The sequence below is a fragment of the Bufo gargarizans genome, unplaced genomic scaffold, assembly GCF_014858855.1.
Source record: "Bufo gargarizans isolate SCDJY-AF-19 unplaced genomic scaffold, ASM1485885v1 fragScaff_scaffold_41_pilon:::fragment_2:::debris, whole genome shotgun sequence".
Taxonomy (NCBI): Eukaryota; Metazoa; Chordata; class Amphibia; order Anura; family Bufonidae; genus Bufo; species Bufo gargarizans.
Genome location: NW_025334113.1, coordinates 233,192 through 259,232, shown reverse-complemented (window position 1 = coordinate 259,232; position 26,041 = coordinate 233,192). Strand labels below are relative to the sequence as shown.

The following is a 26,041-nucleotide window of genomic DNA, read 5'->3' as shown; positions in this document are numbered from 1 at the left end:
ATGCTTCCATCGACAGGTTCCTGCGGTGGTAGTGGTGGTGTATATAAAAATATATATAAAATTGGTCAATCCCTTTACATCTCTTCTCTGAATCTCTGTTTTCTCAAAAGCAGGCAAGCATGGTCTAAAAGGCATTTTCCATGTTTAACATTACACTCTAAAGACCCCACTATTGCTATAAGTAAATTAACAACAACCATTTTCAACTCATTTATCTTTTTAAAAACATAAAGAAATAAAAAGCATATAGGTCTACGACAAAATGGCCAATCCCGGACATGACGCAGCACTTTTAGCACCTTTCACTAATCCCCCCCCCCTCTCCCCGCTCAGTGCGTCAGCCTGACGTCAAGAAGCAAAGCATTTCGGGAAGCGTAGTTTTGTCAATGCTCTGAGTGCGCAGATCAATGGGGCGCTGCCAGGGCAACGGCCCACTCACACCCTGATTGGGTATCCATGATCACCGAGGGAAGGGGCGGAGCTGCAAGGCGACAAGAGCGTCTCTTGGGGTAGTGAGGGGGACATTGGTGTCCTCGGAGTGACAGACGGAGAGCCCAGTGGGGCCCCTGCTGTGTGAGTATCCCGGGGCCTTCTGCTTCCCTGTGTGTGTGGGGTGTGAGCACATATTTATAATGGGCGTGTGTGGTGTATGTGCTATGTACTAACCTGTCTACCTATGTGCACCGGCTATATACATGTCATGCATAGGGTAATTACCCCCCCCCCCCCCCCCCCCCCCCCCCACGAAGGACAGCACATCAGCCTCTGCATTTCAGTGGATTCTAGGGAGTGTTCCCCTTTAAATTGCCCCACGATTATGCCCCTTGGGCCGTATATCCATTTTATACACTTGTGTGACCTGCACCCTGTGGCTCTCCATCGGTTGCAAAACTACAACTCTCAGTATGTAGGGAATGTTGGAAGTTGTAGTTTCCTGACAGGTTGCGTGACTGAGCTGATTGGAGGGTCCCCTTGCTCCCTGATCTGAACCCCGCTCCTGGTTTAGGGGTCCATCAGTCAATTTCTGCCATGTCATGCTTTTTTTTTTTTCCCCCTGTTGTAGTGATTGCAACCGATCACAGGGTCCTTCCTGTAGATATGGTTTTTGGCTGTGGAGCTACAAGTCCCAGCATGCTTGCTGATCCATCCTGCATGCTGTACGGCTGCGCTGACTCATGCGTTACTCATTAGTGGGGATGAATGAATGGACCGGCCAGTTTGCTGGTAGTAGCCTACCTCCCGTCCTCTGCTGACGTCTACCTGGAGTCCTCCATCGTGTGCTCGCTGCGTGGAGCCCGGCGCAGTAAGGGAGCATTCACACACTGCAGATTTTGCCGCAGAAAATCCGTTGAATTCATCTGAGTCGGGTTTTGACGTCAGGGCCATGGATTTCTGCAAGTCCCACTCCGATGAACAGGACTGCTTTACACTCAGTGCACATAGGGGGCAGATGTGTAATAAGCCCGTTATGCTCCGGATCATGATATTGCAGTATTTCTCAAGAATGCTGCTTTCTGCTTGTTTAGAAAAGGCTTGTCTATCATCACAGGATGTTAACTTTCTGAGTCATTCACTTTCATGGAATTTACCTCAGTGGAAGAGTTCACCTCGAATAATGTCACCCAGTGATATTATAGTAGTTATATTCTAGTACATAGTGGGCAGTATTATAGTAGTTATACTGCCCCCTATGTACAAGACTATTATAGTAGTTATATTCTTGTACATAGGGGGCAGTATTATAGTAGTTATATTCTTGTACATAGTGGGCAGTATTATAGTAGTTATAGTCTTGTACATAGGGGCAGTATTATAGTAGTTATATTCTTGTACATAGGAGGCAGTATTATAGTAGTTATATTCTAGTACATAGTGGGCAGTATTATAGTAGTTATAGTCTTGTACATAGGGGCAGTATTATAGTAGTTATATTCTTGTACATAGGAGGCAGTATTATAGTAGTTATATTCTTGTACATAGGAGGCAGTATTATAGTAGTTATATTCTAGTACATAGTGGGCAGTATTATAGTAGTTATAGTCTTGTACATAGGGGGCAGTATTTTATTCTTGTACGTGAAAGGTATTTTTTTTTTTTTTTGTATCACTTTTGATGCAAATATATTGCACTCAGCCTGTCAGGATGCCATGATGTAAAATAAGTTGTTTAATCCCGGCATGTACTGTCCACCACTTACCTTTTCAGGAACACTTTGGTCCAGCTTTAGTAATGTGTCTGCGCCAAAGATTTGTCTAAAAAGTGGAGCAATTTGGTGCATCTAGGGTTTAGATGTTTGTTTCTGACATGCCGACAAGGGGGGGACTTAGTAGAAAAGTGGCTGTGTTTCATAAGGAAAGAGGCTGGGTCTTCACTGCTCCATTTTGTTTCAAAATAGTGCCACAGTTCTGGCATAGAAATGGTCAGTAGTCAGAGAAAAGTGTCTGACACAAAAAAACGGACACGAATAGGACATGTTCTGTTTTTTTGGCAGAACATACTTCCGGACATATGGATGCAGATTTTTTATTTTTAGGTATTAGGTTCCATTGAAATGAATGGTTCTGCATGCAGACCGCCCAAAAAAACCTAGAATGGACACAGACAAAAAAAATAAGTTTGCGTGCATGAGCTAATTGCACTAGAGCTTCCTTAATTGGCGCACTATGCATAATTTAGCATTTTACCGCTAATAATATTACCTATAAAAACGCCATTACAAATCTAAAGACCCACAGTAAAAGCAAGCGGTGGTGGTTTACTGACCCTCTCGATGAGCGACAACCACTGCAGTGTTGCCGATGCACTCCGATCGGTTGTCACTTCCCTTCCCCCGATCTTGGCAGCTCATAGATGGTGCATTTATAGCAGGGCATGGTATTAAGCGCAGGAGAAAACTCCACCTTGGGTAAAGAAAATGAAATCTGTGCTCCGTCCTAGGTCTGGTGTGAGGAACGTGTCGAGTAAAGTCAGTTTTGCAGGAGGTGCAGATCTCTGTATGAGCTTCTGGTCCTGGCGTCCCTCTTATTGATGCTGTTTGTCTTTCTTTCTGCAGATGATCTCTGTCCTCCCATCAGTCACGAGTGGTCGTGGATTTACTGACATCAAGGCTGAGTGACGCGTCTTCCGTCCTTGCCCCGGGAACCCTAGATCCGCGGCAGCCTGCACGCCGTCAGCTGCTGCCTCTCTATCCCAGGACATGATAAGCTCTCACCCTTGAGGATGGACGGAGGCAATCAGGTTCTTGTACAAAACTTTATATGCAAAAAACTCTTGCAGAAAGGCTTCAACCTAAGTTGTTGTGCTGATCCCGAGCCTGGAACACTGCTGAATGGAACCTCGCCCTCTGCTCAGACTGTAGCCCAAACCGCTGCGCCCCCGCAGGGTGCCGTGGCTGAAGATGTGCTGCAGGCGCTGCTGGAAGCCTCAGAAGAGTTTGAGTTGAGGTATCGCAGGGCGTTCAGCGACCTCACCTGCCAGCTGCACATCACCCTGGACACTGCGTATCAGAGCTTTGAGCAGGTGGTGCACGAGCTGTTCAGGGATGGCATAAACTGGGGACGCATTGTGGCCTTTTTCTCCTTTGGGGGGGCACTGTGTTTTGAAAGTGCAAACAAGGAAATGGAAGTACTGATACCTAGGATTATCGAATGGATGGCCACCTATCTGGATACAGCTTTAGGACCATGGATACAAACAAATGGAGGCTGGGTGAGCAGTGGGCAAGTGGGGTGGTTGAGCGTTGGGTCAGGGTGGTTGATGGACGGTGGGTGAATGGGCAGTAACTCTGTGGCATGGAGAATGAATGATGGGTGAGCTTCAGTGTGGGGTTGGCAGTGGTCATCTCTGACAATGGGGGGTGGGGGTGGCATGAAGAAGAAAAATGTCTTGGTCACTTTATCTTCTTGGTTTATTTTATTTATTTTTTTACTTTTTCTTTCACATAAATGCAAGGCTGAGTGGTACAGAAGTAAGACGGAGGTTGGGGAGGGGAAGGTTTTAATAAATCAGTGTGAACTTAATTCCCCTTCACCACAAATGGCTGTGACATGTGGCTGTTGCTATAAGGGGTGTCCCACCAATGACACTTATCCCCCAGCCACAAGGGAAGCTTTCCTATAGAAGTGTATGGAGCAGTGGTCACGCATGTGTACCACTGCTCCATTCTCACAAGATGGTTTGGTGATGCTTGCTGCCCCTTGTCCTTGCACTCACTGGTGGTCCCAGCGGTCGGACCACTATTGATCAGTTATCGCCTCTTCTGTGCATAGAGGATGTGTTATTAGCAGAAAACCTCTTTAATGTATTTAGAAAAGCTTCAGAATTGGTGTCCACCAAAATATACATCCTAACAGATCTCCTTCCATTCCTGTTCCAGTGCTTCCCCAGTTCCTGGTCCTTGCCTCCTGATGCCTCTCAGCACGCAGGAAATAATCCTCAGCCGGTGACTGGCCACGGCAGTGAGCTGCCTCAGCCGGTGACTGGCCACATGGTCACCTGCTTGTTGAGAGGCATCAGGAAGTAGAGGGCTGTGAGGGACTAGGGGAGCACAACGGGAGCAGATGGGTGAGGTGTGCGTGTGTGTGTGTATATATATTTATATTTTCCCTGTTACACCCTTTTGAGGCTTTTCTAAGGCTACTTTCACACTTGCGGCAGTGTGATCCGGCGGGCAGTTCCGTCGTCGGAACTGGCCGCCGGATCCGCCGATCTGCTGCTGCTGCGGATCCGTCTCACAAATGCATTGCAAGGACGGATCCGTCTCTCCGCTTGTCATGCGGACCGACGGATCCGTCTTGTACATTTTTTGCATTTTTACCGATCTGCGCATGCGCATGCCGGAACGACGGATCCGGCATTCCGGTATTCTGAATGCCGGATCCGGCGCTAATACATTCCTATGGGAAAAAATGCCGGATCCTGCGTTCAGGCAAGTCTTCAGTTTTTTTCGCCGGAGAAAAAACCGTAGCATGCTACGGTTTTCTCTTTTGCCTGATCAGTCAAAACGACTGAACTGAAGACATCCTGATGCAAACTGAACGGATTACTCTCCATTCAGAATGCATGGGGATATGCCTGATCAGTTCTTTTCCGGTATAGAGCCCCTGTGACGGAACTCTATGCCGGAAAAGAAAAACGCTAGTGTGAAAGTGCCCTAAGTTATTTTTATCTTGTGGACCAGTCCTTTAAATCACACGATCATGTCAGTGCTGCATGTTCTGCTCAGCGAGTGTTGCCTTACAAGTAGAATACAAATGCACTTCCCTGCAGCGCGGCAGTGTACCTGGCATAGTATTATTGGAGAGCGGATGACATGACGTGGAGCTGCCAATAGTGCTAGCGGTTTCATGTAGTCATGTTCCTCATACCTCTGGGTGAATTTTGATGGAATAGGGAAAATCCAGGTTTGCCGTTCACTAAATATATTTATCTTGTATTCTAAGGCTTTTGCTCTGCACGGTGCATGGCTCCGAAGCCTCTAGTGCTTGTACCTTTTACATTGATACCAATGGCCATCCGTATTGCAGCCACCCCAGGTGAAAGCTCCTTGCAGAAAAACACACTAGATCTCGGCGTCCCAACCTTCCATCTTTTCTTGGCCACATGAATCAAGTTTGTTGGGGGTTGTGCTATTAATATGCAACAATGTGAAAACCCAGTGTTACCCATCATCCAGATCTGCTGATACTAGGTGACCAAACATATTTGGCTTAACTGAAAGGGTCCCTAAGGCTGAGTTCACATGGGAGAGATTTCCGCGCGGATGCGATGCGTGAGGTGAATGCATTGCACCCGCACTGAATACCGACCCATTCATTTCTACGGGGCTGTGCACATGAGCGGTGATTTTCACGCATCGCAGTGAGCTCTATATAGTGCGTTTATCACGCAACGCAGGCCCCATAGAAGTGAATGGGGCTGAGTGAAAATCGCAAGCAAGTGCGGATGCGGTGCGATTTTCACGCATGGTTGCTGAGATGACAGTCTATTCACTGTATTATTTTCTCCTATAACTTGGTTATAAGGGAGAATAATAGCATTCTTTAATACAGAATGCTTAGTAGAAGGTCAATTGAGGGTTAAAAAATAAAAAATAAATTAACTTACCTCCTCCTCTTGATTGCGTAGTTGCCAATCTCTTCTTACTTCTTTAATCATGAGCTGTTGGCTAATGGACCTGTGGTGACGTCACATTACATGGTATAATCACATGGTCCATCACCGTGGTGATGGACCATTTGATTGGACCATGTGGTGATCTCAGTGATGTCACCACAGGTCCTTTGACAGGTCCTGAAGAAAGAACAGGAGACCGGCAGCTGCGCGATCAATTGGAGGAGGTGAGTTAATTTTTATTAATTTTTTTTAACCCTCAATTGACCTTCTACTTAGCATTCTGTATTAAAGAATGCTATTATTTTCCCTTATAACCATGCTATAGGGGAAAATAATTACATCTACACACCAACGAACCCAAACCTGAACTTCAGTGAAGATGTTCGGGTCTGAGTACCACATTCAGGTTTTTTATCACGCGGGTGCAAAACGCATTGCACCCGCGCGATAAAAACTGAACAACGAAACGCAATCGCAGTCAAAAATGACTGCAATTGGGTACCTACTCACGTGGGTTTGCCGCAATACACCCGGGACGCATCCTGAACAAATCCGTCACGCCCTTGTGAACTCAGCCTAAGGCCTCTTTCACGGATTGGCTCTGGATGCGTTCAGTGAAACTCGCACCATTTTGTAAGCAAGTTCAGTCAGTTTTGTCTGCAATTGCGTTCAGTTGATCAGTTTTTTCCACGCAGGTGCAATGCGTTTTGATGCATTTTTCACGCGCTCGATAAAAAAACTGAAGGTTTACAAACAGTGCGGATGCAATGCGTTTTTCACTGATGGTTGCTAGGAGATGTTTGTAAACCTTTCGGGTTTTTTTAATCACGCACATGAAAAACGCATCGCGGAAAAAAAACAAGTGGACGCAATCGCAGACAAAACTGACGGAACTTACTTGCAAAATGATGCGAGTTTCACTGAACGCTTCCGGAGCCAATCCGTCACGCTCTTGTGAAAGAGGCCTTAGGGTTGTAATGCTGCAAGCTATCATTACAGGTGGGTGATGTCACTGTGTAGCCCCAGATTTTTTTAAAGGTCCATGGAGACACCTGACCTCCTATGATGTCTAAAGCTGGCTACATATTAAAGAGGTTGTGCCAAGTTTGCACGTTATCTCTTATCCACAGGATGGGGCCTAACTAACTGATCGGTGGGTGTCCGACTGCTGGAACCCGCATTGATCACGAGAACAGAGATCCCCTTCCTCTGATCTGATGGAACAGGTCAGGCATGTGCCATGCCGCTCCATTCATTCTCTATAGGACTGCCAGAGATGGCAGAGTACTGCGCTCGGCAGTGGGCCGATAGTTAATGAATGGAGCAGTAGGGCGTATACTCCACCTGCTGCTCCATCATGCGCCTGAAGGATCACTAGATTCAGGGCTTGTTCACACAAATGTATGGGCTCCGTTCCGTGCATTGGGGCCGCAATTTGCGGTCGGCAATGCCCTGAGAACGTTTGTGAGGCCTCCGGAACAGATCCAAACCCGTTCAACTTGAACGGGTCCGCATCCCTCCGTTCCGCAAAAAGATAGGACATGTTCTATCTTTGTGCGGTGCGGAACCCCACAGAAGCACTCCGTAGTGCTTCCGTGGGTTTCCGTTCCACACTGCTCTGCATCTCCTGATTTGCGGACCCATTCAAGTGAATGGGTCCGCATCCGTGATGCGGAATGCACACAGAACGGTGTCCGTTTATTGCGGATCCGCAATACGGCAACGGAACCCATACTTTCGTGTGAACAAGTCCTAATGCGGAGACCATGACACTTCTCCAATTGGGATTATGCTGGGTGCTGACTGGAAGGTTGACCATATCCCTTAGACCAGGGATCAGCAGCTCTCGGCACTAGCTGCTGTGAAACTACAACTCCCAGCATGCTGTTTGTCTAACTCCAATAGAAATGAATGGAGCATTCTGGAAGTTGTAGTTCTAGAACACCTGGAGTGCCGATGGTTGCTGATCCCTGCCTTGGATAGGGGATAACTTCTAAACTTGGCACAATCCCTTTAAAAAGCACATGTCAGCAGGATCAATTCTGTTAAACCAGGAATATTTCCCAGTAGGGTTGATCCTGCTGATTTAAAATGATACCTGTCTTGTGAAAATCTGTTGTGGCGTTCAATAGAAAAAAACTTGTATTCTTTATGCAAATAAGGACTTCAGTGCACTGAGGGGCGGGGCCAACACTGGAAACCTGGAAGAAAGGCCCCGCCTCTTGGTCTCACCATTAGGAGAATATTTGAAGTCCGTTTTGCTTCAGTCTGTGTTGGAGTACTTTGTGCTACCTTTATCAAATGTCCCATCTTACTTGATAAATTTGTCTCGTCCTTAAACCTAACACTTCTGTCTAGAGAAGCGCCTCCAGTTTTCCTACTCCACCCTGCTCCTGGAGTGAGGTTGCGACTTATTTGCGAAAAGTCTCAATGATAAATGTGGAGTGAAACTCATTAACATAGCTAACCACGCCCACTTCCCCACCCATATTACAAAACTGGAGTGAGTGGTGTACACATGCAAAAAGTCGCAAAAGCCCTATTTTGCGACTTTTTGATGCCAAAAATTCTGGAGTGAAGGTATGATAAATCAGGGCCTGTTTTCGGAAACGCCACAACCAGTTTTCACAGGACAAGTATCATTTTAATCAGCAGGATCAACCCTACCAGGCAGTATTTCTAGTTTTAAAAGGATTGATCCTAGTGACAGGTGCTCTTTAAAATAGTTTGACTTTGGCGTGACTGGAGAAGAATATGACCTGTTGCTCAATAAAAGACCAGTGAAGTAGTTACATGTAAATCCAGATTTCAGTTGTGAAAAGTGGACTTTGCTTTTTTAACACTGTATCACCCACAATTCAGCCAGAAGGAGACGAGACGGTCTGCAGCTCTGGATGTGACTGTAGTAAAAAGACATCTCCCAAGAGGAGTAACGTTTTTGCAAAGTACTCTGCAGCTAAAATGACGTAACAAGCGGTAACACAAGGTGCACCTGGCTGAGAGCTCACCATGATAGGTGCTCTTCACCTTTACTACAGCCTTATTGCTAGGCTTGACTTCACTGAGGATGATGATTAGTCCGGGAGCAATGTGAAGAATGCCATTGTCTTCTCCTCACCTCCCTTTGAGGACACTCCTGAGAACATAACAGGGATTCATGTCTGGACTTAGCCAGCGGCTCGCAGCTCATTCTTCTGTTGCCTCGTGTACACAGCTATCACTGAGACATTCCAGCAAGGGGAGAGCTGGACCGAAAATATGAGGCCTGTGACGAAACCCTCTCTAATAACATAATCATCTGGCCTTATTTTAGAAGGGTGACAAGGACTGAGGTCATGGCCCCTACCTTATTGCTGGCAGAGCTGAAATCTCTGAAGAGCCGCTGCTGGTTCAGTGTCGCATACATGGCTTGATATATATAGATATAGATATTATTTTTTATAAAATTTGTTAAAATGTCAGGTTTCTGTGCTGTAAAAAAATGAGACAAAGATAAATAATTTCAGAACTTTTCCCACCTTTAATGTGACCTATAAACTGTACAACGCAATTGAAAAACAAACTGAAATCATTTAGGTAGAGGGAAGAAAAATATAAAAATAAAAGATGGTTGCATAAGTGTGCACACCCTTAAACTAATACTTTTTTGAAGCACCTTTTGATTTTATTACAGCACTCAGTCTTTTTGGGTACGAGTCTATCCGCATGGCACATTTAGACTTGGCAAGATTTGCCCACTCTTCTTTGCAAAAACACTCCAGATCTGTCAGATTGTGAGGGCCCCAAAACAGCCCCTTGGCATGATGCTGCCACCACCATGCTTCACTGTGGCTACGGTGTTCTTTTGGTTGTTTCTGTGCCAAACATATCTTTTGGAATTATGGCCAAAAAGTTCAACCTTGGTTTCATCAGACCATAACACCTTTTCCCACATGCTTTTGGGAGACTTCAGATGTGTTTTTGCAAAATGTAGCCTGGCTTGGATGTTTTTCTTCGTAACAAAAGGCTTTCATCTTGCCACTCTACCCCATAGCCCAGACATGTGAAGAATACGGGAGATTGTTGTCACATGTACCACACGGCCAGTACTTGCCAGATATTCCGGCAGCTCCTTTAATGTTGCTGTAGGCCTCTTGGTAGCCTCCCAGACCAGTTTTCTTCTCGTCTTTTCATCAATTTTGGAGGGAAGTCCAGTTCTTGGTAATGTCACTGTTGTGCAATATTTTCTCCACTTGATGATGACTGTCTTCACTGTGTTCCATGGTAAATCTAATGCCTTGGAAATTCTTTTGTACCCTTCTCCTGACTGATACCTTTTACAATGAGATCCCTCTGATGCTTTGGAAGCTCTCTGTGGACCATGGCTTTTTTTAAAAAAATCTGATAATTTTTATTGAGCATTTTTACAATGTAAATACGCCGTAACATAGAACACAATCAAAAATGACACATAGACTTATCTCCCATAATTCTGACATCAATCAGGTTACCAGACAGTAAGTCACTCAATTTTCACCCCCCCCCCCCCCCCAAGTCCTTCACTCAAAGAAGAGAGAGGTATTGCCTCCAGTATGTCAGACCATTGGTCGTCTGTTAGCTCGCCAACATCTCTTACCCACTTACTCCTAGCTGTCAGCGGATGTAAAAGTAAAAACTTGTCAAGCAACAGCTTGTATATACAGGAGATCATACCTCTCCTCGCCCCCCTGGACAGAATCTGGTGCAAAGCAGCATCCCTCCCTGCCACCACCGTCGGACCCCTAACCCTGGGTTCAGACCTGAGCGTTCTGAAACGAGCGCTCTGTATGCGCGATTGTACGGGCGTTTACAATCGCGCATACAGAGACTGGCGTTCACACATTGTCGCGCGTTCCTGAATTTCTATGTGCGGGAACGCGCGACAAACGCCCAAAAAAAAGCTCAAGCACTTGTTTGAGCGTCGGGCGTTTTACAGCGCGATCGTACGCGCTGTAAAACGCCCAGGTGAGAACCATTCCCATAGGGAATCATTGGCTCTTGTCTGTTGTGCGTTTTACAGCGCGTAGGAACGTGCTGTAAAACGCTCAGGTCTGAACCCAAGGTAAATGTGGAGCTGTATGCGTGTCTCACCTGAAGATACTTATAGAAATGTGTTCTAGGCAGCTCATATATCTCCTGCAATCTGGCAAAAGACATGAAAATATTATTTTCCATAAGGTGGCCCAATCTCAGAATACCCTTCCTTTTCCATGCCCCAAAGCCAGATAAAGAGAGGAACTCCGGCAGCGCGGGATTATCCCACAGTGGAGTGTATTCCGTATTGCCGACAACACCTCTCAGAAATTTAACCTTGCTCCATGCAGACTGCATCAAGTAGCCCAGATCTCCCAAGGGACCATTCTTCCCGGCACCCTTAGTCTCCAATATCAACATAAGGTCGCTAGATGGCAAGCAATGAGTTAATAGCTGACCCGTCACATCACTCGACTCCGGTTCTATCCACCCTTTAAAATGTTGACACTGTGCAGCCAGGAAGTAAATCCAGGGGTTAGGTACTGCAAGGCCCCCTTCCGTTTTAGGATACTGCAGCGTTTCAAGTTTAATTCTCGGTTGCCCCTTACGCCATATGAGCTCCCTAAAGGTAGCATTAATTTGATCAAATTTGGTCTTCGACAGCCAGACCGGGGAATTATGCAAAACATAGAGTAGCTGGGGCATCAACACCATTTTAATAAGATTTGCTCTACCCGCCACCGACAGGTATAGTTTACACCATGCCTTAATTTTATTCCTAAACTTAACAACCAGTGGGTCAAAGTTAAGGCGCACAAAGTCCCGGATTTTAGGGGATACATGAACACCCAAATACTTAAAGGTCTCTACACATGGAATATTTCTGTCTCGCACTGTCTGCGACTGCTCTTGCCCGTCAAGCACCATAATTGCCGACTTGCCCCAATTTATAGTCAGACCCGACAAGGCCCCGAAGTGGTCAATAATTGTCATAGCCGCTTCCAGGGACGGACCTGTGTCCCCTAGGAAAAGCAAAGTATCGTCCGCATACATCGCCACTTTATTGTTAACTATTCCATAATTAAATCCCCGAACGTTTAGTGACCCACGAATCGCTGCAGCCAGTGGTTCAATCGCGACTGCAAATAGCAGGGGTGACAGCGGGCACCCCTGTCTAGTACCCCGGCCCAAACAGAATTTGGGGGACACCCCACCATTTGCCCTGATACATGCTTTGGGACTAGAGTATAATACTCGGACCCAGGATATATACTCATCTCCAAATCCCATATGCGCCATGACTCTCCACAGGAATCGCCACTCGATGCTGTCAAAGGCCTTGGCCGCGTCTAAAGAAAGGATAGCTCTATCTCCAACATTATCAGCTGGAAGTTGAATACTGGTAAACACTCTTCTTATATTAATTGACGTGGACTTCTGAGGCATGAAGCCTGTCTGGTCAGAGTGTATGATAGACAAAATCACTTTAGACAGACGTGTAGCCAACACCTTCGCAAGCAACTTAACATCAGTGGAGAGCAGAGAGATCGGTCTATATGAGTCAGGGAGTGAGTGATCCTTGTCCGGTTTAGGAATGACGACAATAAGCGCCTCCTGCATAGACTGGGGCAACACCCCTTCCTCTCTGGAATAAGTAAATACCTTCAAAAGTTCCGGCAGCAGCACTTCCGCAAAGGACTTATATATTTCGGCTGGAAGCCCATCTAAACCCGGCGCCTTGTCGTTAGCCATAGCAGCTAATGCCGCCCTCAATTCTTCTAACTCAATCGGCTCCTCTAACCGCATGCTATCTTCCCTAGACAATTTAGGGAGGTTCAATGAAGTCAAAAAGGCGTCGATCTCCACATCTGAACATGACACCTTAGAAGTATACAGAGAGGAATAAAAATTATTCAGTATATTTAAGATGTTTTCTGTATCTCGCCTCAAGACACCATTAGAATCCCTCAGGCCAGTAATACAATGTGACCCCTGCTGAGCTGGACCATGGCTTTTGCTGTGGGATCAGACTAAGAAAATTTCAGGAAAGACCAACTAGAGCAGCTGAACGTTATTTGGGGTTATTCAGAGGCTCTGTAAATGATGGCAGGTGTATGCTGACTCCTATGTAACATGATTTTGAATGTGATTGCTTAATTCTGGACACAGCTACATCCCCAGCTACATGCACACTTATGCAACCTCATTATTTTTTTTTATTATTTTTTTCTTCCCTCCACCTAAAAGATTTCAGTTTGTTTTTCCATTGAGTTGTACAGTTTATAGGTCACATTAAAGGTGGAAAAAGTTCTGAAATGATTTATCTTTGTCTCATTAATTTTTTTTTACATCACAGAAACCTGACATTTTTACAGGGGAGTGTAGACTTTTTATATCCACTGTATATAGCCAGGCCACATCCTACCTGACTGATATTTTTGAAGTTTGTATATAGCCAGGCCACATCCTACCTGACTGATATTTTTGAAGTTTGGGGACTCCAGTAGTCGCAATACATCTTGGACCCCATGCACACTATCATATTTTTGGTCTGCATCTGATCCACATTTTTTGCAGATCACATGTGGACCCATTCATTTCACCATGTGCTGTCCACATCTGTATGTCCGTTCCACCACCCCGCGAAATAGGCATTTTTAACATAGGGCAGAAGGTGCAGAACAGGAAAATATGTGGGCAGTATCCATTTTTTGTGTGGATTTTCAGACCGCAAACTGACTGGATACGGTCGTGTTTATGGGGCCTCATTCAGACTTCAGTGAATCCCGGACGTGTACTGCATATGTTCTCCATGGACTGTGGAGTAATGGAAACACAATGGAAACATAAACAGCACTTCATAGATAATGAATAGAATGCTAAATTTGCTGTTAAGACTGACAGATGAGTAGATGAAAGGGATGGGGGCTACATTGGTGTAACTTTGCTAATGTAGTTGTCTTTCAGGGTCAGTGAAAAGTTATAATGGCGGCAGTGACCACCATGCATCCCACAGCCTGTGTAACAGTGGTCGTAGGGGAGCAGATTCACTCAGGGTTGATTCCTAGGCTCCTTGCTGCGGAGGATCCTGTCAGCACTGGACAGTATTGTCTTATTAACCTCCTTTTCCTTCCCCACAGGAAGCTTTTGTCGGCCTTTATGGAAGCGATGCCGCAGCTAAATCCAGAAAGAGCCAGGAACGCTTCGGGAGGTGGCTTCTCACTGGTGCGACACTGGCTGGTGCGGCCCTGCTGGCCTCCTACATCGTCCGCAGATAGACCTCCGTCCACTGGACCCAGATATAAGAAAAGATGTCGGGAAGGTGGGGAGTTCTCAATGTCCACCCTTGACAAAGAATGTCTTATCCCCCCTTCCTCATACAGGATGTCCCAGTAACTGGGACTCCTGCTCTGCAGACTCCAGATCCTTGTTAACCATTTGTTAGTTTATTTTAAGTTCCTGTTCTGTGGATCAGATCCGTAATCTGTATTTAAATAAATAGGGTTTTTTTTGTTTTGGTTTTTTTCCCGTTTTCATGCTGGAAGTCCCTGTGTTTCCTTGACCTTGATGTTTGCAACATCACTGTGATTGATCCACAATGCAATGCAAGTCTTGGGGGGGCCCTCTATTACAGGGTCATCCATTGTTTCTCCTAGGTGTTACTTTGCTTAGCAGTGGGGTTATCCACACCTTGGATATCTTCATGAAACTCATCTCATGGGGGAGTCATTGTGAGCCCCTTTAAGCTTTGAAGGACTGTTTACCCAAAAGGTTTAGAGTTCCCTTTTTGAGGAAGCTTCCCCAACTGATGGCAAAGGGGTCTGGCTGCTGGGAACCGCACTGTGGGAAAAGTAATTGGGCAGCCATGTAATACACGGTCTTGTCTAGTGGTCCCATAACAAGGGCGTCCCAGGCAGTGAACTACACCCCCCCATCACTACGCTCTATGATGCATATGAAGTATGGGGGTTGTTCGGAGTGGACAGAGGAGAGAATGAAATCTAGTGACCAGACCATTCACATGGGAGGCAGTACGTACCATAAAGGGAAACCCTTTAGGACATGTGGATGGAGATGGGGGAGTAGCTCAAGTTGACCCTCATGCCACAGAGCCCCCCTTCTCCATATGCACTTCAGTATTAGCAAACGGGGAAGAGGAGAACCGTCCAGATTGTCTTATGGGATAGAATAGGTGAACCTGAGTTGGATGCTTCTGTACTGGGATAGTAAAGGGGTGCAGAGGGGTGCAAAACACCCTTCTGGTGCACTATCATCTCTAGAAGCACTACAGTAGGTCTCTATGATCACAATACTGAGGTTCCGGATAATATACCTTCACATAATCGTCAAATTGGCCTGACTTGTAGTGCAGCAGAAGTCTATATCTGCACGTTTTGGAACCATAAATGTGATCCCAGTCAGTAGAGTACTATTAGCTACTCCTTAGGGTTGCTATAAGTATATAGTTTACCACCCTGCATATAGCTGGGTACCAAACTATAAAAAAAATGTGTAGGTAAGTATCACTTCTAAAATAGTGGCCTCCAGCTTTCAGAGCATGCTGGTAATGGTAGTTTGGCAACAGGTTGGAGACCACTGTGTATAGAATATACTTCTGAAGCCTCTATAAGGTGTGTGTCCCTGGCAGGCCTGAAAATTCCAGGGCGATGGCATATATGGTGTCTCCAGCCATGTCCCTCACATGAAGCTGAGCTGTCTGCAGGGTCATCACCGTGTAGAATTACTGGAAACATCCCAGCAAAATAGCTGGTCTCGCCTGTACAGTGAGGAACCCGCAAAAACAAAACCCTCATATGTCAGCTTACTGGGATATTGTAACGCGGGAGGCAAAATATATTGGGGGTCATTTACTAAGACTAGCATTTTACGCAGGTCTTTGGTCCCCCCCCCCCCCCCCCCGGGCTGCCAGAGGATACACCTAATTTATGACGAGGTGCATCCTAAGGCAGTTTGTATGCCGGGATTGAGAAACTACCCCATTCCCTGAGTGGAGTAGTTTTCTCCAACATTTACACCTGTTTTCAGGTGTACATGTTAGTGAATTTGACAGTGTCGTTGGCGCCACCAAGCCCCCTTCACGGCCCAGTGGCAAAGATGGTGCAAAAACACTGTGTGTGACAGACAGAAAAAAGGGGCTTGCAAGTTTTTGGTTTTTTTTTTACACCAAACTGGCGTTCATAAATGACTCCCATTAACTGGAGGCACACCTGAATTTTCAGTATGTGAGTGGAGTAAGGCCCCTTTCACACGAGCGAGTTTTCCGTGCGGGTGCAATGCGTGACATGAACGCCTGCCACCTGCACTGAATCCTGACCCATTTATATTATTTTTTTCACGCATCAGTTCTGCGTTGCGTTAAAAAATCGCAGCATGTTCTATATTCTGCGTTTTTTCACGCAGCCCTGGCCCCATAGAAGTGAATTGGGGTTCAGTGAAAAACGCATCGCATCCGCAAGCAAGTACGGATGCAATGCGGTTTTCACTGATGGTTACTAGAAGATGTTGTAAACATTTCAGTTTTTTATCACGCGCGTGAAAAACGCATTGCACCCGCGCTGAAAAAAACAACTGAACGCAATCGCAGAAAATGGTGCGAGTTTCACTGAACGCATCCGGAGCTAATCCGTCACGCTCGTGTGAAAGAGGCCTAGGTAGTCTGAGGTCTGCTGACCCAGTCTCCAGGAGACAATAAATTGTATAACCAGATTATTGTGAATGTGTTCTGCATAGAATAAAAGCGATATAAACCTAAAAACTAATAGTAATACAATGTCAGAATTCTTAATCACCAGTCTAAATTATGCTAAATAATAAAGTCTTCACCAGATCATTTTTAGGTTCAATATCCTGTGCTGATTGCTTTCTTAATATATCATTCTAGCAGTTGGGGCTCCATTTATGTGATACAGAGCTCCAGATCCCCTGCGGCCACGAGTAGGAAGAGACTACTGTATAATGTGTTTTATTCGTAAGTATAAGGCCACTTTCACACGGGCGAGAATTCCACGCGGGTGCAATGCGTGAGGTGAACGCATTGCATCCGCACTGACTCCGGACCCATTCACTTCAATGGGCGGTGATTTTCACGCGTCACTTGTGCGTTGCGTGAAAATCGCAGCATGTTCTATATTCTGCATTTTTCACGCAACGCAGGCCCCATAGAAATTAATGGGTCTGTGTGAAAATCTCATAGCATCCGCAAGCAAGTGCGGATGCTATGAATTTTTTTAACGCATGGTTGCTAGATGATGTAAGTAAATTGATAAAAGTCAATTTACTGTATTATTTTCCCTTATAACATGGTTATAAAGGAAAATAGCATGATTAATACAGAATGCTTAGTAAAATGTGGCTTGAGGGGTTAAAGAAAAAAATTAACTCACCTCATCCTTTTATTCGCGCAGCCGGCATTGTCTTCTTTCTTCATCTTTCGGGACCTGCAAAAGGACCTTTGATGACATAATCGCGCTCACTACGTGGTGAGCACGATTATGTCTAAGGTCCTTTTGCAGGTCCTGAAAGATGAAGAAAGAAGACAATGCCGGCTGCGCGAATAAGAGGATGAGGCGAGTAAATTTTTTTCTTTAACCCCTCAAGCCACATTTTACTAAGCATTCTGTATTAATAATGCTATTTTCCTTTATAACCATGTTATGAGGGAAAATAATAAAATTAATAGAACACCTAACCCAAACCCGAACTTCAGTGAAGAAGCCCAGGTTCGGGTCTGGGTACCACATTCAGTTTTTTCTCACGTGCGTGAGAAAAAACCTGAACATCAGAACGCAATCGCAGTAAAAACTGACTGAAATTGCGTGCCTACTCGCGCGGGTTTCTCGCAATGCATAGGGAGAACATCTGTGACGACCGTGTAAAAAAGGCCTAAGCCATGTAATTCTGTGTCCCCAGGGGTTTGGAGCTCTGCATCAGAAAAACGGAACTCTGACCCTTATAGTTCATGACCTGTTTACACAAAACTGTCACCTAGAGGTGATGCCGATTCTGCCCCTGTATGTGGAATCATCAATGTCCTCCCTCCGCTGGGAGACTGTGCGCACTTCACATAAGAATGATTGCTTTTATATGTTTAGGAGTGATTGGTTGGTTTATATTCAGTAATGATCAGTAAGATCTGATCCGTGATCATTTCACATCAACAGATTCAATTGTCAAAATAATAAATGCATTTTCTGTAATAGATTACTCCTGCCTGCCTGTCTTTATTTCATTTCCTTTTTTTTTTTATATAACTATTGTTGGGATGATTACTGTAACTCAGATATGAGTTGTATTTATTACATATTTTTGATTTTCCATGTAACAAGTTTCAATAAAATGCCATTAATACAGTTATTTTGTCTCCTGGATATTTGACCTGCTCTGGAAATATGGCAGTAAGCTGCAGGAAAATCTGATTGGTAAATTAAAGGAGTTCTCCAGAAAGCATAGGACAGGGGTGGGCAACCTGCGGCACTCCAGCTGTTGTGAAACTACAATTCCCAGCATGCTCCATTTATTTCTGAGAGTTCTGAGAAAAGCAGAGCAAGTATGCATGCTGGGAGTTGTAGTATCACAACAGCTGAAGTGCCACAGGTTGCCCACCCCTGGCATATGGTGATGGGAAGAGATTGACTGAGGGTCCAGATGGGTGGCCAGTTTATTTCATTGAGTAACTCATTTATTTCCCCTAAAGATAACAGATGACTGAGGCAAGTTGTCCAAACTCAACATCCCCTTTAAAGCAAACCTCCACCTTTCTAAATGCGTTGTATTTCTCATCTTGAGTGCAGTTCTGAAGTATAATACAGGATAATAAATGTATGTACACAGTGACTTCACCAGCAGAATAGTGATTACAGCTCTGGAGTATAATATAGAATGTAACTCAGGATCAGTTCAGTATAAGTAATGTACACAGTGACTCCACCAGCAGAATAGTGAGTGCAGCTCTGGAGTCTAATATAGAATGTAACCAAGGATCAGTACAGGAAAAATGTAATAAGTTCAGTGACTCCACAAGCAGAATAGCGAGTACAGCTGTGGAGTATAATACAGGATGCAACTGAGGATCAGTACAGGATACATAATGTATATTTATACACAGTGACTCCACCATAAAAATAGTGAGTGCAGCTCTGGATAAATAATGTATTTACACTCCCACTCCACCAGCAGAATAGTGAGTGTAGCTCTGGAGTGTAATATGTGCTCAATGATTCCACCAGCAGGATAGTGAGTGCAGCTCTGAAGTATGATACAGGCCAGTGGTCCCCAATCTTTTGTACCCCAAGAGCCGCATTCAGCACTGATAGATGGTTATGGGCCATGTTCAATGTGACCACCATGCACATAACCTATTCTAATTAATAGGACCTACGAAAACGCCTTACTGAGGGTTGTCTTTCACTACCACTCATGCATTTGCATCTCCAACTGACCCTCCCCTAATCTTACTTATTAAAAGGGTTGTCTCATCTCGCTGTTAGTCACGACCACTAGCCCGATAGGAAATGGCATAGTTTCTGTAGCTTCCATGCTTCGGCATTGTCCACTGTCTCCGTTTCCTGGCTGGTGGTCAGGACTGTGCCTTATCTCGACTTAGTAATGGCGAGATGAGACAACCCCCTTTAAGCAAGTCCTTCACGTCACTAAACTAGGCCCCTCCTTCAAACACTTATAAACAACGTGGGGGAGGAGGTCCCTCCAAGTCCCCTCAGTTAGTGGAGTGCATGGGTGGTGCTTAAACAAGTAATTTTATTTTACCCAGTGCTGGAAGCCCAGTAGTGGGAGCAGCATGGCGAGTGCAGCTCTGGAGCATCATATAGTATGTAACTCAGGATCCAGGCCTACATTTTGCAGACCATGGCATTGTTATGAGAGACAGAAGATGCTTTTACACCCGTGTTACGTGGATTCATTGACAAGAGTTTATTAACAGACTATTGTTGAACTAGTACATGGACACACCACGGTTAGGTTGTATATGGAGAGTTTGTGCTGGCTTGGATCTAGTGCCTTCGAAGATCACAGTTTATTTCTTCCACTCATTCTTCTCATAGTCCCAGTTGGAGGAGAAGCCTTCAATGGGCCCCACGCGCATGTCCAACATCCTTCGAATCTGCATCTGTATCCACTCCTCCTGGAGGGTGTGCGGGAGAGGAGGGAACACTACACAGACAGAAAACATGGTGTTAGTCCTACCCCCAAGACAGTCCCCAAAAGAAGCCCGTTTTCCAATAGTATTCTCACCATGTACTTTCTGCCACCACACTATGAGTCCTGTTATGCCAAAGAAGAAGAGGATGCCACCAATCACACTTTTCCACTCATTGGTTGGTTTATTCATCTCTGCATATGTCTGGTTAAACTGGATACGGTAAACTGTGTGGCAATGAAAAAAAAGGTAGAGTTAAAGAAGCACCCAATTAAGGAAGGCCCTCAGATTAAGGGGGCATCAGCCATAGAGAGTCTACTGGGCATTATATAAAGGGTCATATGAACAGATCAGAATGGTGGTCTGTAGGCTTGGATCTGTGGCAATTTCAAAAATTGCAGGGTGTCTAGAAAGCCCAGAGATTTTCATCACTGTAATCTCTGGCACTACATGCTAAACAAGTGGCCATACCAGGCAAACAATGCTTATGGGCACTAGTAGACCACTGGTCCTGAACACACTGTACATTACGTGATATCTTGTCCTCTGGACTCAGCTGCTTCCAAGGTCCTTTCTCCTTCTCCTTAAGCGCAGTTTCCTGGGAGCTCAGACCATCATGAAAGGGGATGTCAGGCAGAGGAAGAGTCCGGTGGTCAAAATATGCCGGCTTGGTGTAATATGGTACTGCGTCTAATGATGTAAGAGATGCCATTAGAACTGGTAATATTTTCATATGCCCATAGGTATATATTCTTTTACATAGGGGTAATTAGTTATATTCTTGTACATAGAAAGCAGTATTATAGTAGTTATATTCTTGTACATAGGAGGCAGTATTATAGTCATGATATTCTTGTCCCACAGAGGCAGTATTATAGTAGTCATATTCTTGTACATAAGAGGTACTGTTATAGTACTTATATTCTAGTACATAGGGGCAAATATTATAGTAGTTATACTCTTGTATATATGAGGCAGTATTATAGTAGTTCTATTCTTGTGCATAGGTAGCAGTATTATAGTAGTTATATTCTTCTACATAGGAGGCAGTGGTGTAGTAGTTATATGGTACATATGGGGCAGTATTATAGTAGTTATATTCCTCTACATAGGGGGGCAGTATTATAGTAGTCCCAACCCGATTATTAGATATTTTTGAAAGAGTGAAAAATGTTATATATTCCCCCTATTTTTAACTAGTATCAATAAAGTATTAGTTTATCCACCATTAGGCCTCTTTCACACGGTCGAGTTTTCCACGCAGGCGCAATGCATGTGAACGCATAGCACCTGCACTGAATCCTAACCCATTCATTTCAATAGGTCTGTGTACATGAGCGTTTTTTTTCACGCATCAGTTCTGCGTTGCAGCATGTTCTATATTATGCGTTTTTTCTTGCAGCCCTGTCTCATCATAGAAGTGAATGGGGCTTCAGTGAAAAACGCATTGGATCTGGAAGCAAGTGCGGATGCAATGCATTTTTCACTGATGGTTGCTAAGACATGTTGTTTGTAAACCTTTAGGCCTCGTTCACACTTCAGTGTTTGGTCAGTGATTTCCATCAGTGATTTGTGAGCCAAAACCAGAAGTGGAGCCTCCACAGACATGAGGTAGAAGGGAAAGATCTGCTACTGTTCTGTGTTTAGAGTTGCACCTGGTTTTGGCTCACAAATCACTGATGGAAATCACTGACCAAACACTGAAGTGTGAACGAGGCCTTAGGCTGAGTTCACACGAGCGTGACAGATTAGGTCCGGATGCGTTCAGTTAAACACGCACCATTTTGCAAGCAAGTTCAGTCAGTTTTGGCTGCAATTGCGTTTAGTTGTTCAGTTTTTTCCGCGCGGGTGCAATGCGTTTTGATGCGTTTTTCACGCGCGTGATAAAAAACTGAAGGTTTACAAACAACATCTCCTAGCAACCATCAGTGAAAAACGCATTGCATCCGCACTTGCAATGAGTTATTAACGCAGCCCCATTCACTTCTATGGGGCCAGGGCTGCGTGAAAAACGCTGAATATAGAACATGCTGCGATTTTAAAGCATTGCAGAACTGATGCATGAAAAAAAATGCTCATGTACACAGCCCCATTGAAATGAATGGGTCAGGATTCAGTGCAGGTGCAATGCGTTCACCTACTGCATTGCACCCGCGCGGAAATCTCGCCCGTGTAAACGCAGCCTTAGTTTTTTTATCACGCGCGTGAAAAACGCATCAAAACGCATAGCACCCACACGGAAAAAACTGAACAACTAAACGCAATCGCAGACAAAACTGACTGAACTTGCTTGCAAAATGGTGCGAGTTTCACTGAATGCACCCTGAACGCATCCGGACCTAATCAGTCACGCTCGTGTGAAAGAGGCCTTATAGTAGTTATAGTCTTGTACATAGGGGGGAAGTATTGTAGTAGTTATATGTTTGCACATATGAGGAACTATTATAGTAGTTATATTATTGTACATAGGGGCAGGATTGTCATAGTTACTGTATATTCTTGCACATATGAGGCAGTATTATACCCGTTTAGTAATTCAGAAATTATTACTGTATTATTGATCATATCAGCGGTTACTGGAATTGCCCTTTAAAGGGGTTCTTCAGAAATTTAAAATGGCCGCCAGCAACCTGTCCTAGAGTGTCAGTAGGACTGGTTGCAACTGCTTGCGTAGTTGCTTGCCGCCCGTTGGAGCCGTCTAGGGCCTCAGTACACTGCTCTACAATAAATGGTAATGATGCGATCCTACCCATGAAATGCCATCATGGCTGAGCAGCCTGACAGGAGCAATCACGAATGTGTAGTATATGCAAGTGCCAGAGTATAGTGTGTAGTGTGGCCTCGACCTCACCCTCTAGGCAACTCTGGAAGTAGAAACCAGTCCTTCTCACATTCTAGGACATGTTGCTTACGGCCATTTTAAATAATTCCAGGAGAAGCTCTTTAAATACAAGTAGCCCCGATTACTGACTATCTAGGGAAGATGTAAGCTTGTTCATCTTTACCAGTATAAAAATAACAGGAAGGGTTTGTCTCCTTACCTTGAAATTCTCCATTTAGCCATCATCCATGATGTGCCGTTTACAGTGTTTTTAGGGAGTTTTGATGGAGGAACTGTTGACTTTGTTAACATCATTATAAAGCACTACAGATTAGTAAGCTCACAGTGAAGACGTTAGGGTCACATACTTGTGCTTCCCATTGTCTTGCAGAAACGGCTGTTTGTAGTACAGTATTCGCTAATGACTCATGGCACTCTGCCCCTGGCACGCTCCTTCCACTCACTGTCCTCATCTTCTCTTGCTTCAGGTACCTCCCGTCTCATTCTTGCTTAAGCAACTTATTACAGGCAACTAATGTGCCTTTCTCAATTCCTTTTTCTTAATAGCTGCCTTATCCTGTCTGTATCCTAAGATGCACCTAATGGGGGGGGGGTTGTTATTGGCCATAGACCCTACAGGGAATTTTCCTGTTGCGCCGATGCCCATAGGGCAATGAGAGCCTCCTCATTGCCGCTGGCTGGGTACATACTACTAGGGAAACAAGGGTCATTATTAGAGGAAGTCCAGGTGCATGTTGAGCGTAGGGCTGACTTGGTGCTGTGGCCCATATCTCACATCCCAAGAATCCTGCTCCATATTAGACACAATTGGAGGAGGACAGAAAGTGGCAGCCATGGCCATTGAAGAGGGACAGTTCTGGAGAAGTATTTTGTGCCGCACTGGGGTATTTGGGTCTGTGGGATGGTATTCTAAATACCACCTTCTGTCGATTATGACCTACCTACAACATTGGGGCCACCTTTTTTTTTTTTTTCAGGGCCACTTTAAAGGGGTATTCCCATCTTAGACAATGGGGGCATATCACTAGCATATGCCCCCATTGTCTGATAGGTGCAGGTCCCACACCTATAGACAAAAGGAACGGGGAGCGCTGTGGCTGGAGGACCCCAGATTTCCCGGGGTCCATCCACCACCAAGCGCTAATCCCCGCCTCTCCCATAGAAGTGCATGCGCGGCCCATGCTCCCATTTATTTCTATGCGGCGCTCAGCTATTTTTAGCGGCCCCATAGAAATGAATGGAGGGCGGCTGTGCATGCGCAGTGCGCTCTCACTTTCGGGGCTCCGTTCTCGATATAGGTGCGGATCCCAGCGGTGGGACCCGCACCTATAAGACAATGAGGGCATATCCTAGCAATATGCCCCCATTGTCTGAGATGAGAAAACCCCTTTAAGTTCCCAATCCACCCCTGACCTCATGCCTCATTTTATGCCCACATAACGACCTGTGTCTTATTACAGGTGCCTCGCTCTTAGTTTTGTGCCCGTATCAGTTCCCATACCTCAGTCTTTACTTCCTTGTCCAATTGCTGGCGCCTTATACGTTGGCCTGTGTCCTTGTCAATTGCAGTTACCTGATGTCTCATTCTTGGACACTTAAGTCACAGTTCAATAAAAGTGCCTCACACCTTATTTTATGTGATACTTACTTATTCTTATCACAGGTGCCTCATGCCTCATTCTGTGCCTCTTAATTAGTGGCTGAAGCCTCAGGTCCGCGTCGATGTCCCATCACTTTGGTTTAATATTCCTCCATTCTACCTAAATATTGTTTGAAGTATTTCACCCCATTCAGGGGCTCTCCTGACTTTCTGGATCTCCAATAGGTACCCATCAGAGCTCTTCTCTACTTAACAAATCTTATAAGAGGTAGCTCATTCAAGGACCCTCCCCTTTTCTTCAAACCTATTACCAGTGTATCATGGCATTCCAGGCCCTCCATACTTTTCCAACATTATTATTTGTATCCCATGCCTCATTTGAGGCTCTTTTATGGTCCTCACACATCATTTTGGGCCATCTACAGTTCCTTCCGTATAACAAATGGTTAGCACAAAACTGATGCCTGGTACCTCATTCTTTGTCTTTATCTCACCGGATTCTGTGCCTCTCACTTACTCTTGTGAAATCCTTACCTACTGTCGTACAATTTTATTCCCAGCACTTACCGTGGTCCCCGTGGCTGTGGGCTGCTCTTACGCCGATGGCTCCTAGAACCCTCATTTTAGCCAAAAGCGGCGACCTCTGTGCCAGAACCGACAACATCTAGAATGGAAAAATTGTAGGTCAGCATCTGCTGTACCCTCTCCTGCCCCTATGTGTTGGAGAATGAGGGTAATGTCCTATGAAGAATAAGTAGCTGTTCCATGTTCCTACCACAGAGTGGCGCTGTGTCGGACATCCTGGCACTGCCACCTGAGTTGAGTATTCTTCTGACCTCTGGGAACAGGGAAAGGTCAACATGTCTCTCACCTCATCTGTCTATATAGTTACACTACAGTTAGATTACCAGCTCTTGATACAGTGGCGATAGCTTCTCTGCGGATAGAAGGGGAGGATTTTGGGGATCTGCTTTGAAGTTGACAAGAGAAGCTATTGCATGCACTGGCATAGCCGGTAAAATGTCATGGCCTTCAGCTGAAGGTCCCGTAGCAATTCCACAAAAACATTTTTAACCCCCTCCCAAGCCTCAGCAGCCCCCCCATATATTGAGCAACACCCCCATTTAAAAAGACTGCAGTGCAGAACCCCCCACAGGCCATACAGTACTCACAGCGACAGCAAGGGAGCCGAACTGCAGACTGTGTAAAATGGAGAGAGACTCAGGGACAGGATCTGGGAGCAGAGCCAAAAACAGATTTTGAGAAAAAGCCAGGAGAAGGGCATTCTGGGACAGAAAGAGCAAGAGACGCCTTAGTT

At 45.2% G+C, this 26,041-nt stretch overlaps 2 protein-coding genes across 3 annotated transcripts; one reads left to right on the top strand and one right to left on the bottom strand.

Moving 5' to 3' along the window:
* Window positions 1-387: 387 nt before the first annotated feature.
* On the top strand, window positions 388-16,481 carry BCL2L1 (BCL2 like 1). The gene is made up of 3 exons (XM_044273127.1): window positions 388-573; window positions 3,053-3,708; window positions 14,247-16,481. The coding sequence occupies exons 2-3, from the start codon at window positions 3,220-3,222 to the stop codon at window positions 14,382-14,384; spliced, it is 627 nt and encodes a 208-aa protein (XP_044129062.1). The 5' UTR covers window positions 388-573; window positions 3,053-3,219; the 3' UTR covers window positions 14,385-16,481.
* A 3,550-nt stretch (window positions 16,482-20,031) lies between these two features.
* Window positions 20,032-26,041, bottom strand: LOC122922515. Of its 2 annotated transcripts, none has more exons than XM_044273135.1 (5): window positions 25,896-26,041; window positions 25,291-25,387; window positions 20,813-20,971; window positions 20,377-20,508; window positions 20,032-20,295 (listed from the first exon to the last, which is right to left on the bottom strand). In XM_044273135.1, exons 2-5 carry the CDS (start codon window positions 25,385-25,387, stop codon window positions 20,159-20,161), a joined length of 525 nt encoding a protein of 174 aa, XP_044129070.1. In that variant the 5' UTR covers window positions 25,896-26,041; the 3' UTR covers window positions 20,032-20,158. The 2 variants fall into 2 exon arrangements, with proteins under 2 accessions (XP_044129070.1, XP_044129069.1); XM_044273134.1 differs by lacking the exon at window positions 25,896-26,041 and adding an exon at window positions 25,499-25,600.